The sequence below is a fragment of the Harpia harpyja genome, chromosome 16 (assembly GCF_026419915.1).
Source record: "Harpia harpyja isolate bHarHar1 chromosome 16, bHarHar1 primary haplotype, whole genome shotgun sequence".
Lineage (NCBI taxonomy): Eukaryota > Metazoa > Chordata > Aves > Accipitriformes > Accipitridae > Harpia > Harpia harpyja.
Window position 1 is genome coordinate 4,192,807 of NC_068955.1, and position 12,751 is coordinate 4,205,557.

At 51.3% G+C, this 12,751-nt stretch overlaps 1 protein-coding gene across 1 annotated transcript in view; it reads left to right on the top strand.

The window, feature by feature from the left end:
• Nucleotides 1-539: 539 nt before the first annotated feature.
• MAN1C1 (mannosidase alpha class 1C member 1) overlaps nucleotides 540-12,751 on the top strand; it is a 69,280-nt gene continuing 57,068 nt past the window's right edge. The window contains exons 1-2 of the mRNA XM_052810450.1: nucleotides 540-869; nucleotides 1,656-2,667. Coding sequence (XP_052666410.1) covers nucleotides 2,095-2,667 — 573 coding nt within the window. The 5' untranslated portion in view covers nucleotides 540-869; nucleotides 1,656-2,094. The remainder of the gene's footprint in view (nucleotides 870-1,655; nucleotides 2,668-12,751) is intronic.

Below are 12,751 nucleotides of genomic sequence, written 5' to 3' on the forward strand. Positions count from 1 at the left end.
CTGTGGGGGCTGCGCGGGTAAATCCGCCCCCCCAGAGCCCTCACAACGGGTGAGGCGAGGGAGAGGCGACACGATCCCCTCCCCGCACCTGCCGAGCCCTCACAGCTCCCTGAGCCCGCCCTGCGCCCTCAGCCCCTATTTAAAGAAGCTGGATCCCCCTCCGCCAATCGCAGCGGGGATGGGGCATTCCTGGCAGCCAATGGAAGGCTGGCTGGATGAAAGGGGCGGGGCGAGACGCTCCCCCAGCTCGAGCCGGGCAACTGTGGTAAACAAGTGGGCGGGTCTCCCGGCTTTCCTGGCGTTTGGAAGAGCCAACGGGCGAGGCCAGGCGAAGCCAGCCAGCCAATAGCGAGAGAGGGCGGAGAGCGGCCCTGGTGGTGAGCGTCACGGCGGGCAGGACCTGGTCTGCTGATTGGCTGGCGACGCCCCCGCCTCCTCCCCCGAGTGACCGTTGGCAGGAGGAGGGGCGGGGCGAGGGGCGGGGCGAGGGGCGGGGCTGCCGGCGCTGTCGCAGTGAGCGGCGGTGGAGGCGGGAGGTGCAGGCGGGCTGCGTGTGCGGGCACCGGGCAGCGCAGCCCGGCGGGTCCCCTTCGGCGGGGAGGAAGGCGGGGCGGGGAGGAGGTGAAAAACAGAGGCCTCCGAGTAGCTTGGTGCAGTTAGGTGCTTCCCTCCTGAGTGATTGGATGGGCAGGAGAGAGGAGCTGCTCCCTGGAGAGCCCGGCAGGCAGCCAGCCTCTTCCTCCTCCTAATTTAACGGGCACTTGTGAGCGTTGACAGCAGCGAGGGGTTCTCGCATTTGAGATGCGTGGGCAGGACTGAGAAGATTTTGCTCACTGTAGGACCCAGAGTGGCTTGGATTTGTCAGAGGGGTGAGTAAACAGGGCTGGGGGTAGGAAAGCGTCTGCCCAGCGGGTTTGACGGCGTGTTTGGGGGGCAGCGCCGTTCCTACCCGTAGGAGTAGGGGTGATATGGGGCTTGGAGGTAGATCTTTAAAACGCGTCCTGCTTTTTGAAAGTGATCCTGCTTTTTTTTCGTGGTCTGAAAGTTGAGCTCTGTCTCTTACAGCGCGCATAAGGAGGGGATTGGTGGGGGCAATGGGTAACTCTTAACAGCGAGGCAGAGATTTGGGAGAAAGGGGGAATTTGCCGGGATCTATGTAGCAAAAACAAAATCCGTAGATTTTTTGCCTCAAGAAACTTACCCCGAGCCGAGCTTTCCGCCTGGCTTGTTTGCAGCCCCATCGTCTCCAGCCCTCTGCGGGCGAAGGCAGCTCCTGGCAGCCTGGTGAGGAGAGGAGCAGCCTCGTCCCTGTCGTCTGCTCTCTGTCCCTGGGCACCCTGCCTCTCCCGGGTTTTTCCTCGCTCCTCGTCAGGGCGCGGATCCTCCTCTTGGCCCCAGGGCTGCCCCGCCAGAAGAGCCTGGCAGCCCGGAGGTGTAGGGGATGGTGCAGAGCTGGGAGCTGCTCGCAGACTAGAGAGTTGATGGCAAGTCCGGAGAGAGGGAAAAGGAACTAGTGTGGCTGGAGCGGGGCGGGGGGGGGAACGGCTGGGGAGGCGGCAGAACCCTCCGGGACAAAGGCTTATAACGCCGGCTGCATCCTTCTTGGTGTTGAATGAAGGCACTCTTATCTCCCCCCCCCCCGCCCCTCCCCGCAGAAATGCTGCAGCATGAACCCACCGCCTAGAGAGAAGGGATCGCACCTCCTCGGCACCGCTCCCTGAGCCAGCCCGACAGCAGCCGTCCGGCGGGGGAGCCTGCACGGGGGACGGACGCCGGGAGCAGCCCAGCCCTGCCGCTCCGCCGCCCGGCTCCGGCGGGATGCGCTCGCCGCCGCCTTCATGCCGGAAGGGGGGACTCTGAACCGCCGCTCCGCGCCCTGCGAGCCTCTCGGGCAAGGACCCCGGGCAGCGGCGGGGCCCCGCGGCGTAGCCCGGTCCGGAGCCATCCACGTGTCACCCGCCGGCGGTCCCCGGTGAAGGCGCCCGCTCCAGCCGGCGGTGCGGGGGGGGCACCCCTGAGCCTTTCGCCGCAGAAGCCAGCGGCGTCCCCCGGGGGGGCGGCGGAGCCCGCCCGGCGGCCGCGATCCGGTGCCCCATGGTGCTGCTGCGGAAGCTGCCGGGCATGCCGGGCTGGCCGGCGGCGCTGGGGCTGCGGCTGCCGCAGAAGTTCCTGTTCCTGCTCTTCCTCTCGGGCCTGCTCACGCTGTGCTTCGGGGCCCTCTTCCTCCTGCCCGATTCCTCCCGCTTCAAGCGCCTCTTCCTGCCCCGCCGGGCCACCGCCTCCGCCTCCTCCGCCTCTTCTTCCTCCGCCTCCTCCTCCTCCGCCTCCTCCTCCTCCACCCGCGACACCGACCTGCCCCGCAGCCCCCCCGCCGCCGCCGAGCCCCGCCACGCCAGCCCCGCCGCCCCCCGCCGCCTCCGGGAGAAGCTCCGCACCGTCGCCCGCATGGCCGGCCCGCCGGCCCACACCGCGCCGGGCTCCCGACAGCAGGTGCAGGGCGGCGAGCGGCGAGCCGAGCCCGCCACCGGGGCTCCCCCGGCCCGGGAGACGCGAGCTCCGCTCCGCTTCGACTACGAGCGGTTCCGCCGGAGCCTCCGCCACCCGGTGCGGGGCAGGCGGCCCGGCGAGGACCCCGAGACCCGCGCCCGCAGGATGAAGATTAAAGAGGTGAGGAGCCCGTGCCTCCCCTCACGGCCGTGTCCCCCCCTCAGTGAGCCCTCGCCTGCCCTCACAGCCATTCCCTGCCTCAGTCAGCCCTCACCTCCCCTCATGGCCGTGTGACTCCCCTCAGTGAGCCCTCACCTCCCCTCACGGCCATTCCCTCCCCTCAGTCAGCCCTCATCTCCCCTCATGGCCGTGTTCGCCCCTCAGTCAGCCCTCACCTCCCCTCATGGCTGTGTGCCTCCCCTCAGTGAGCCCTCACCTCCCCTCACGGCCATTCCCTCCCCTCAGTCAGCCCTCATCTCCCCTCAAGGCCGTGTTCCCCCCTCAGTGAGCCCTCACTTCCCCTCATGGCCATTCCCCTCCTCAGTGAGACCTCACCTCCCCTCATGGCCATTCCCTCCCCTCAGTCAGCCCTCACCTCCTCTCATGGCTGTGTTCCCCCCTCATTGAGCCCTCACCTCCCCTCACGGCCATTCCCTCCCCTCAGTCAGCCCTCATCTCCCCTCATGGCCGTGTTCGCCCCTCAGTCAGCCCTCACCTCCCCTCATGGCTGTGTGCCTCCCCTCAGTGAGCCCTCACCTCCCCTCACGGCCATTCCCTCCCCTCAGTCAGCCCTCATCTCCCCTCAAGGCCGTGTTCCCCCCTCAGTGAGCCCTCACTTCCCCTCATGGCCATTCCCCTCCTCAGTGAGACCTCACCTCCCCTCATGGCCATTCCCTCCCCTCAGTCAGCCCTCACCTCCTCTCATGGCTGTGTTCCCCCCTCATTGAGCCCTCACCTCCCCTCACGGCCATTCCCTCCCCTCAGTCAGCCCTCATCTCCCCTCATGGCCGTGTTCGCCCCTCAGTCAGCCCTCACCTCCCCTCATGGCTGTGTGCCTCCCCTCAGTGAGCCCTCACCTCCCCTCACGGCCATTCCCTCCCCTCAGTCAGCCCTCATCTCCCCTCAAGGCCGTGTTCCCCCCTCAGTGAGCCCTCACTTCCCCTCATGGCCATTCCCCTCCTCAGTGAGACCTCACCTCCCCTCATGGCCATTCCCTCCCCTCAGTCAGCCCTCACCTCCTCTCATGGCTGTGTTCCCCCCTCATTGAGCCCTCACCTCCCCTCACAGCCATTCCCCGCCTCAGTCAGCCCTCACCTCCCCTCATGGCCGTGTGTCCCCCTCAGTGAGCCCTCACCTCCCCTCACAGCCTCGTCCTCTCCTCGTTGCCCCCACTCTCCTCACACAGCCCTCACTTCCCCAGCCTTGCCCCCATTTCCCACACAGGCCCTTCGTGCCCCTTTCTCTCGCCTTTGTCCCAAGGAAGGTGACAGGAATTGGGGGGTGTCCCTTTCCGTGGGGGTGTCCTGCAGCATGGCCTGCCAAGTGTCAGCGGGCGGACATGCCCGTCAGCATCTGCACACACCTTCCCTCACCAGAGAGGAAATGTTAGGGCAGCCTGATAGGGTGTGCCTAGAAATTAAAGAGCTGAAATTGGGCAAAGGGAAATTTCAGTTTGGTTATTAGGAAAAAAAACTTGCTTGGCAAAAGGTGTCTGCGGTTGTGCAAGAGGTTCCCTCCCCAAGATATTGGCATAAACCTGGCTGCTTTAAACAAAAGCTGGTAGGTGACAAAACTTGCGCTGGTCCATGGGGATGGACGGACGGGATGTGCCGTCACAGAAGTCGGGGAGGAGGCGTGAGGCTGGCTGTCCCTGTAAATCGTTTTGTCGCTTACTCTGGCTTACTTGAAGGCTGCCCTCGCTTAGACCCCACCGAGCCTGGGTAACCTCATCGGTAGGGTTACAGGGGTGTAACGGAGGGGAGAATTTGGCCTGGTGCCTACGGTTCGTGCATAAAAGCCTGGCAGCCTCACGAACGTTGCAGAGCAATCTGTGACCTAGTTAACCAAGAGCTATAGATTCTGTGTAGTATTCAGTTGTGTTTGTTGTATCTTTTGCTATGATGGGTGACCAACTTGGAGTGAATTTTGGTGTAGTAAGAGGTGCCGATAAGTAAAATGCACAGATTTAATTAAGCAGAGTATGAATTTCCTGGGTTTGTTCTCTCACAGAGGTGTAGGCATTCAGCAAAGATGCTGCCCCAGGTTGAACAGAGAAGGAAGTCAGAGTAACACACCGAGGGCTTTAATCTGCTGTAACCTGTGTTTTAAAAACAGTTTTTTAAAGCTCCCCTCCTGATATCTCTCTCAGTCATTAAAACAAAGGCTGCACCACTGGTAAAATTCCAACTTCTCTGCCAGGCAACCAGACACAACACACCCAGGGGTGCTGGGTTTCTTTATGATCCCAGGCATGATTGAGCCATCCTTTCGTTCTGCATCTCAGCTGCAGGGTATTCAGAATATTCCAGTACCCGGCCGTCTCGTGTGCTTGGAGTTGCGGAGCGTGTGCTTGAATATGCTGCAGACTCCCACTTTCAAAGTATGCTAGGATAGCACAGTGTACCCGTGAATAACCCAGCTTCCACTCTACAAACAAATCAAATTGGAAATCAAATTTATGAAAGCTAGTGGAATTCAGTCCTTTATTTGTAGTTAATTATTTTTTAAATATAGGATTATTGCAAGTTGTATGGATTCAGCCCCATCTGTTTGTAACAGCCATAATCAGCGCCGGGTAGCAGAGTTAGATTTTTTCAAGGATGAGAATCCATAAATACTAGTTTTATGCTGACAGCTAATTACTCTTCAAACAGAGCCGTTATTCCTTAAAAGTGGCTGCACTTCTATTTATTCAGAAAGAGAAACAAGTATGGTGCTGAGATATGAGACTGAATGTGCAAAACAAGGGACGGTGGTGCAGCTTGTGGAAGAGATAAGGTGTGTCCTTTTTTTGTGAATCAAAAAGACATGAAGAAAACAAACCAAGAGAGGTTAGAAGACAAATGCTGTATAAAAAGAAACAGATGGGTAAAAAAAAAAAAATTGCAAGGAAGAAATAAGTCGAGTAATGATACAGCATTTGGGTTAGCAAATACTCTTCACATGATGTGAGAGACACCAGCAGGGGCAGGTAGTGGGTTTGCTGGCTGTTGTAAGGTGTTGTGTGCAGTAGCAGTAAGTAGCTTTTCTCTCCTTCTGCCAGAGCTTTTAAGCCCTGTAACTTGCTAAAATGTGTTCCAAAGTGTCCTGGTACTTAAAGTTTTGTTTGTTCCCTGCCACCCCCTTAGGCCATTCTTACAGGTCAGCACCTATATAACTGGGAGGATGAATATGGATGGGATTTGTTGATTTTTTTTTTTTTTTTATTTCCTGCCCTCCCCCCCCGCCCCCATCTGTCTGCCAGAGCCTAGATGAACACCAGGAGAAAGAAGTGGTGGATGATCAAAGACTAGGGCTGATGCCCAGCCTAGAGACTTGGAACTTTCTGTTTTCTTGTAGGACCCTTCAGTCTGAGCAGGAGTCCGAGCAGGCATCTGCTCTTTCCCACCCAACCTCTAAGACGCTTGATGCTTCAGCCAAAGAAGAGGGTGTGTCATTAGTTTCTGGGCTGTTAGGTGTGGAAAGTGTCAACTAACGTAGTCCTGCTAGACTTTTTCTGCTTAAAAGATAGTGTTGTCCAGACTGTGAAACCCACCGCTGTGGTATCTCCCACTTTACTGCTGTTTGGGAAAGCTCTGAGCAGCGCTAGGGGCACTGGAGCTGTTTGCAGATTAAGGAGTCTGGCCCTGGGTATATCTGCCTCGCTGACTTGCGTGCTTTGAATGCTGTGTTTCCTAGTAGTCAGAAAGGAAAGGAGGTGGATTCTCAAGTTGAAATGGCATGTAGAATTCTGTTAAAAGAAGCGAGTGCTGCAGTGAGCTGAGCTGACGTGTGCATGCAGGTATGTTGCTTTGCACTGGGTAACTTAGCAAAGTGGCAGATGACTTAGGTTCAACTTACCTTTTTAAGGACAAGTCCAGAGTCAATAAGCAGTTGTTTTCCTGAGAAGCAAAAAAGAGAACACCTGTATTGCACAGACTGCTTACTGCAAAAGGTCATTGGTCACCTGGAGAATTGTCTGGGATATACTGCTGTGTGTTACTGTGGGCAGCTGAGTACTGTGGGCACTCTGACCTTTTGAAGAAAACTGCAATAAAACCAAGTAACAATCTCCCCATGCTGCAGGTAGAGAAATTTAGAAGAGCCTGGGATTATTCATCTCTTAAACTGACCTCTGAAAAACATTAGTTCTGTAACTGATCGGTCATGCATGGCTTCAGGGACTAGCTAAGTTTTTACATGTGCCAAATACTAATAACTGATGTTCAAAAAAAAAAAAGTGGTTGTAGTTGGAAAGTGACTGCAGAAGTGCCACAGTGGGATTCCATATTTATTTGCTCTCAACAATTTCCAGATCAAATTGGCTCAGTGAAAAGTCAAAATGATTTCCCCTCCAACTGCCGCTACTGCAGACTCAGCCTCAGATCTGGGAAAATCAGACCATGTGGTTTCTGCCTTTTGCATCATAACCAGTAATAAAGATTCTGCTATTGGAGCTGAGCTGACAGTTTTGCTATGATGGATGAAGCAAAACAGACCACTTCTTGCTGTACTGTTGCTGTGTTGGCTTCATGGGTCTCATAGGTAGGGAAGCTATGGGGAGAGAGAAGAGCATTCTGCTGAAGTATTTTTATACCAACTCTACTAATGCTGTCCAGTGCTTAAGGACAACCACTGCAACCAGCTAGACCAGAAAGTGTCCACTGAGGAAATTAAATTAGCTAGCTTACTCCCAGTCATGAGATGTGAGAAAAATGTGAACAGTGAAAGAGATTTACTGGTTTTTCTTTTCCTCTTTGGGTACAAAAGGCAAGTTTCCTTGCCTGATGTTCCAGAATACCTAATACCTTAACCTGACAGTGTCCTTTGTCCCCTTCAAGTAAGGGAATATGTCAAATTCAGGCAGGCTTTTAGTTCTCTGCTGGGATTGTACCCTTGGGTTTGACACATGCATTCATTTTCTCCAGATTAGTAATACTGAAGCCTATTTGTTTTTCAGTGCAGTTCTCTACATCCTGGCTTTTCTTCCTGTCTCCACCTTCATTTGCCTCACCTTGCTGTCTGCTGTCCTCTTTTAACACAGCTCTAAAGATGTATTTGCTTTTGAAAATCAGACCCCAGGGGGAAGAAGGCCATCAGAGTCCGTGTACACAGTTATCCTGCATCACTCTGCAGATTAGCAGGCTGCTATTAAGGTAGATCAGTCTTTTAAACACGAATATCTTGACAGTTTGTCACTGAAAGATAATTGCAAGAAACAGGAACGTTATCAGGAGCTCAGCTTTTGTGGAAAGTTACTTGGTGTTGGTTGCTGAGTTCCCTTTCTGTGGTTTGGACAGTCCTGAGCAGTGATCCCTTCCGCAGTGAAGAAGCACGCGTTGTTGGGACAGAGCTGGGGAAGTGCTGCTTGTTCTCCGTCTGAATTTGTGCCGCAGCCCTGACCCCTGGTGGGAGAAGTGTCTGGTCAGACACTCGTTCCCACTCGCACACCTTCGTGGAGGCAAGCCGTGAGTATTCTTAGGGGATTTTACATGGGTGCATAAGGACCGGGAACTGGATTTTTGAGCCCTGCTTTCAATAAATTGATGATCACACAGTTTGAGTTACAACTGGTCTGTTGGTACGATGCTGTGAATCACATTATCGGTCGTCCCTGAGCCATCTCATTTCTGAAGCCAGCAGTAAAAAGATTTTCAGACATGTCCCTTTCCCTACACTGTGCAACTTCTGTTCTTCCATTTGGAGAAAATGCTTTTTCTTTCTGTAATCTGGGGTTGAACAGAACTACAAGCAAATAACGTAATCTGTCAGTGGCTTCAGTACGTGAGTAGCACCACACACAGTTCTAGATGGAAGTGCACCTCCCCACGCACATCTTTCTCACTGAGGCCTGTAGAAAACATCTAATCCTTTGTGCTGGTCAAATCCAGTGACTTCCAACAGACTTAATTTGGACACTGGGGGTAAAGAAAACTGTTCTCAGGAAATACTTTCTATAATGGAATAGAATGATGACCTCAAACCAGTCAGGTACAGTATACTGTGATCAGATCATAATTCTTTCTCTGGGGTAGAAATACCTTTGCAATGAGAGAATTTCTCTGCAGTTTGAAGCACTGGCTGGCTCCAGGCTTGCTGGAATTTTCCTTTGCTCCATGCTTCTTCTCATGCATTTATTTACTGAACCTGTGAAAAAGGGTACTATACTGTAAATCCCACAAATGGTGCATACAGTGTATTTTTTGCTTCACTAGCCTTCGGTGGATTCATGCAAACAAAATTGAGACCTAACCTGTCTCAGCCTCTTTCGGCTGTAGGGTATAGAGTTAATTGACTAAAAATATATTTGTTCTGTTGGCATAATGCATGAGTATAGAAAATACTTAGCATGCTGTGATCTGTGCTACAGTGCTGCTTGCCTTAGAGGTGCTAGTGATACCTTAGTGCACACTATTACTGATGTTACTCAAGCTGAGGGCATTTTGGAATTTGGGTGTACTGTGCACTTTGAAGACATTTGTTCTTATCTACAAAATCTAGCGCTGAAAGCACTTGTTCCACAACAACTACAGGTGGTGTGAGACTAGTTTATAAACTGCCACTTAAAGACAATGCAGTATTCGCATAACAGCAAAATTGTTGGAGTGTGGACCTCTCCAGGCAGATTACAGATAATGACTGAATACAAGTGCTGGACATGGTGAAATGAGTTTCCAGGACATACACAAGCGTGTTGTGCAGAAGGACCTACACCTTGCTGAATTACTTCAGTAAATACACATAAGCTCTTTGAAAGTTCTCAGATAAAAAGACAAGGGGTTTAGTGCAGCAGGGCTGGAGCCTGGCTACTGCTGGTCGCTAACATCCTGCTGTAACCACATTCGCATACCATCAGGGAGCAGGACCGAATATGGCTGTGGTCTAAGTGGGGGGTCGCATAGCTGGGGGGGTGCACTAGATGAGGTGGCCTACTGTGCCTCACTGCGTGGTACCAGTGGTGGGCCAAGCTCCTGTCACTCTCCCCTGTTCTGCCATTAATCTGGGGACTGTGTATATGCAGTTGTGCAAGTATTTACTAAAAAGCAGTCACCTCAGTTAAGATTCCATCTTTCCAGCCAAAATACTTATAGACTCCTGATTAACTTTTTAATCAACGATTAAATCCTCCCCTTAATGGGAGAAAGATTTTTATGTCTAGTGTTCTTTCCTTTGGATCTGGATGCAAGGCTTTACCAGATTATGTTAATCAATCATGTTTGTTTTATCTATTAGTCTATTATTGTTTAGATTGTTTATAATTTTGTTTTGATGTTTTTGCATTTGTTTTTCAGTATTTAAAACAATTCAGATTTTAGATGGGAGACTGAGAGGGGGAAAGGAGAATGTATCTTAGATCAGTCTGTCATTTAGATCTGAATATAAAACTGACATGAAGCTGTCAAAAAGAGAAAGCAGGAAAGAGTATCCACTTCGTTGGTGGGAAGAGGAAATCTTGTGCTTGCAGCATTCTTATTTTTAAGCTTAGGAAAGAGCCTAAATTTACATTCCCCAAAAAGTACTTTTCACTGAGCGCTGTGAATGGATTTGGCATGAGAAGCGAACACACTCCCATGATTGCTGTCTTTACTGCGTATCCCCTTGGCGCTTCAGTTCATCATATGACACAATATTTTGGAAGGGCTCCAGAGAAGCTGTCATGGGCAGTGGTGTCAGTGATCCGTGCATAATGCGAGTGTATTGTGCATGATGGACCCGAACCATTGTAAGAAAGAGAGCACAGTGGGAACACTGAAGGACTGGATAATAAACATCCTCTATTTATGGGACAGTCGTGTTACTCATTTGTACTCTTACTGAAGGGGGCAGAGCACCTACTGTTAATTAGAACAGGACACTTGGTCCTGGGTTCTGTTCCTGACAGCAGATTCATCATGTCACTGTATAGATCCAGTATGCACCTCTGTAAAATGGGCACAATTTTTTTTATCCCTAATCCAGCAAGCTAATATGTGGCAAAACTGTTTCCTCTCAGGCACTTCAGCATTCCCTGGGAGGACACTGGTGCATAAGTAATGGCTAGAGGTTGCACTAAACTGAAGTGACTTTAGTGCTTCCCTTTTGCATCTACTTATCTTGACAGCAAAGATGCAGAGTCCCTTGTGTGTGTATCTGCTGCGTACTAGAATCAAAGGAGAGATCTTGACGGTGTTTGAAAAGGGAAAGTGTGTTCTTCAGACTTATTTCTCCTTTTAGTAGAAAGGTAGTAGAACCTGGCTTTCTAGGAGTAGGAGTTCTGTGTGCTGAAACCCCCATACGTCCTTAGATGGCCCTCATGCAGTTTGTGACTTTCCCCATCCTTGTGTCTGTAGTTCCTTCTGTCACCCACCCCTGCCCAGTGGTGTCTGTTGCTCTTCCCAGTGTCCCCCCTTGGCTGCGTGGGCCAGAGGCAATGATCCAGCTCCGGGTGCTTGGTACCCACAGCTGCCTGCTGCTCAGCAGGCTGTGGCTGAACAGAGCAGGAGCTTGTGCTGCTCTCCTGCCTTTAGTGGGGCATTGTGTGGGTCTCTCTGCCAGTCTGCTGGCAATTTGCACTGAACTTTAGTTTCTTTGTGACCTTTCCCCTCTGTCAAACCTGATCAAAGTTTTCCAGCTCAGAAGTTACCGGGGAGGACGGGCAGACGACAGCGGAGCAGAAAACAGTTCTTGGGCTTATTTGAGCTAATTGTTCTGATGGTTGTGATTGAGTGGGAGCCAGGAACTCGTTAGTTCTAATCTGGCCTCCAATACTTCTATTGCATGGCCATAGAGCTGTTGTTAAATTTCTCTCTCTCTTAGTTTATTAGTGGGTGGAACGATATCCTAAGAGTAAAGCTGCAAAGAATAATGAATGCAAGAGATTTAGAAATTCTACAGCATCTCATCGTGCCAACAGCACTTGCACAGGATGATGATGTACAGTGAAGCTATATGTTCAGTACATCCTAGAGGATGTCTCTTCTCTAAGAGCTGGTACTTGCTTCAGAGGAAGTCAGTGACACAACTCCCACTGATTTATGGAGCAAGATGGCTCTGAAGACCGTCTGTACTGAGAATTGGAGCCATGTTAGTAACGTCCGAGCAAACCGTGTTTAAAACAGGATTCTTGCTCTAATTGTGTTAACATGATTTCCCTGGGCAGTTAAGAAAGTGCATAACCATGTACTTTGCAAAGTAACAAAAGATAATTATAATGTAATCACATTTCATCCATCCTGAAACCCTTTGGCTGTCTGGGTTAGCCAGCCCAGCTCACAAATAAAATATTTCCAGTGGAAATGGGATGTTTCTGGCTCTTCTTCCATCTGAGCCTCCATTTTTCTCTGGAGTTATCTAGGAAGGTCAAGTATTTATGTTGGTAGTTCAGCATTGTGCTAGATAAACACAAACAAATCTTTGTCTGATTTCTGGTGCCGTTTTGGCTTTCTTGAAGGCCTTCCTCCAGTACTGAGACCAAATACTAGTTGTATTTGATTATCTTATCTAACAGACGCTTGTTCTGCATGTTAGTGAGCTCTCCAACAACCAGAACATTGTCGCTGCTGGGTGTGGATCTGCCCACTCTCATCAGTGGCTGCACAGTAGAATAATTCACAAGATTGATTTTTGAAAGGCAACTTCTTGGCTGGTGTAGGATAAAGCAATAGACAGCTGTCTTCTCTTCTGGTTCTTTCTTTTCTGGATTTCAAAGACTTAAATAAAATTTTGAGTTGAATATTAGGGTGAAATTTGGTAAGTGGAACAGAGTGGAAGCTTGTTCCTCAGGTCTTGAAAGGAAGCATGGCCAGAGCAGTACTGTGGGAGCCACTTCCACATTGGCAGGGACATGGAGTCTGTGACCTAGGAGGTGCCTTCTGTTTCTAATTTTGATGAATCTTTATGGTTCTTTTCTTTAGTTTATTACTCAGATCCCCTAACTTGTCATTTCTTGCTTTATTCTTTCAGGAGTTCATTAATCATTGTCGTATGATGACTGTCTAGTGCAGTGCTGGAATGATGCCAGGGCCAAGCCCTCATCCCTCTTCTGATGGGAGGTCAGGCTAAATGAAAGCGAGTCCCCTTCATCCTG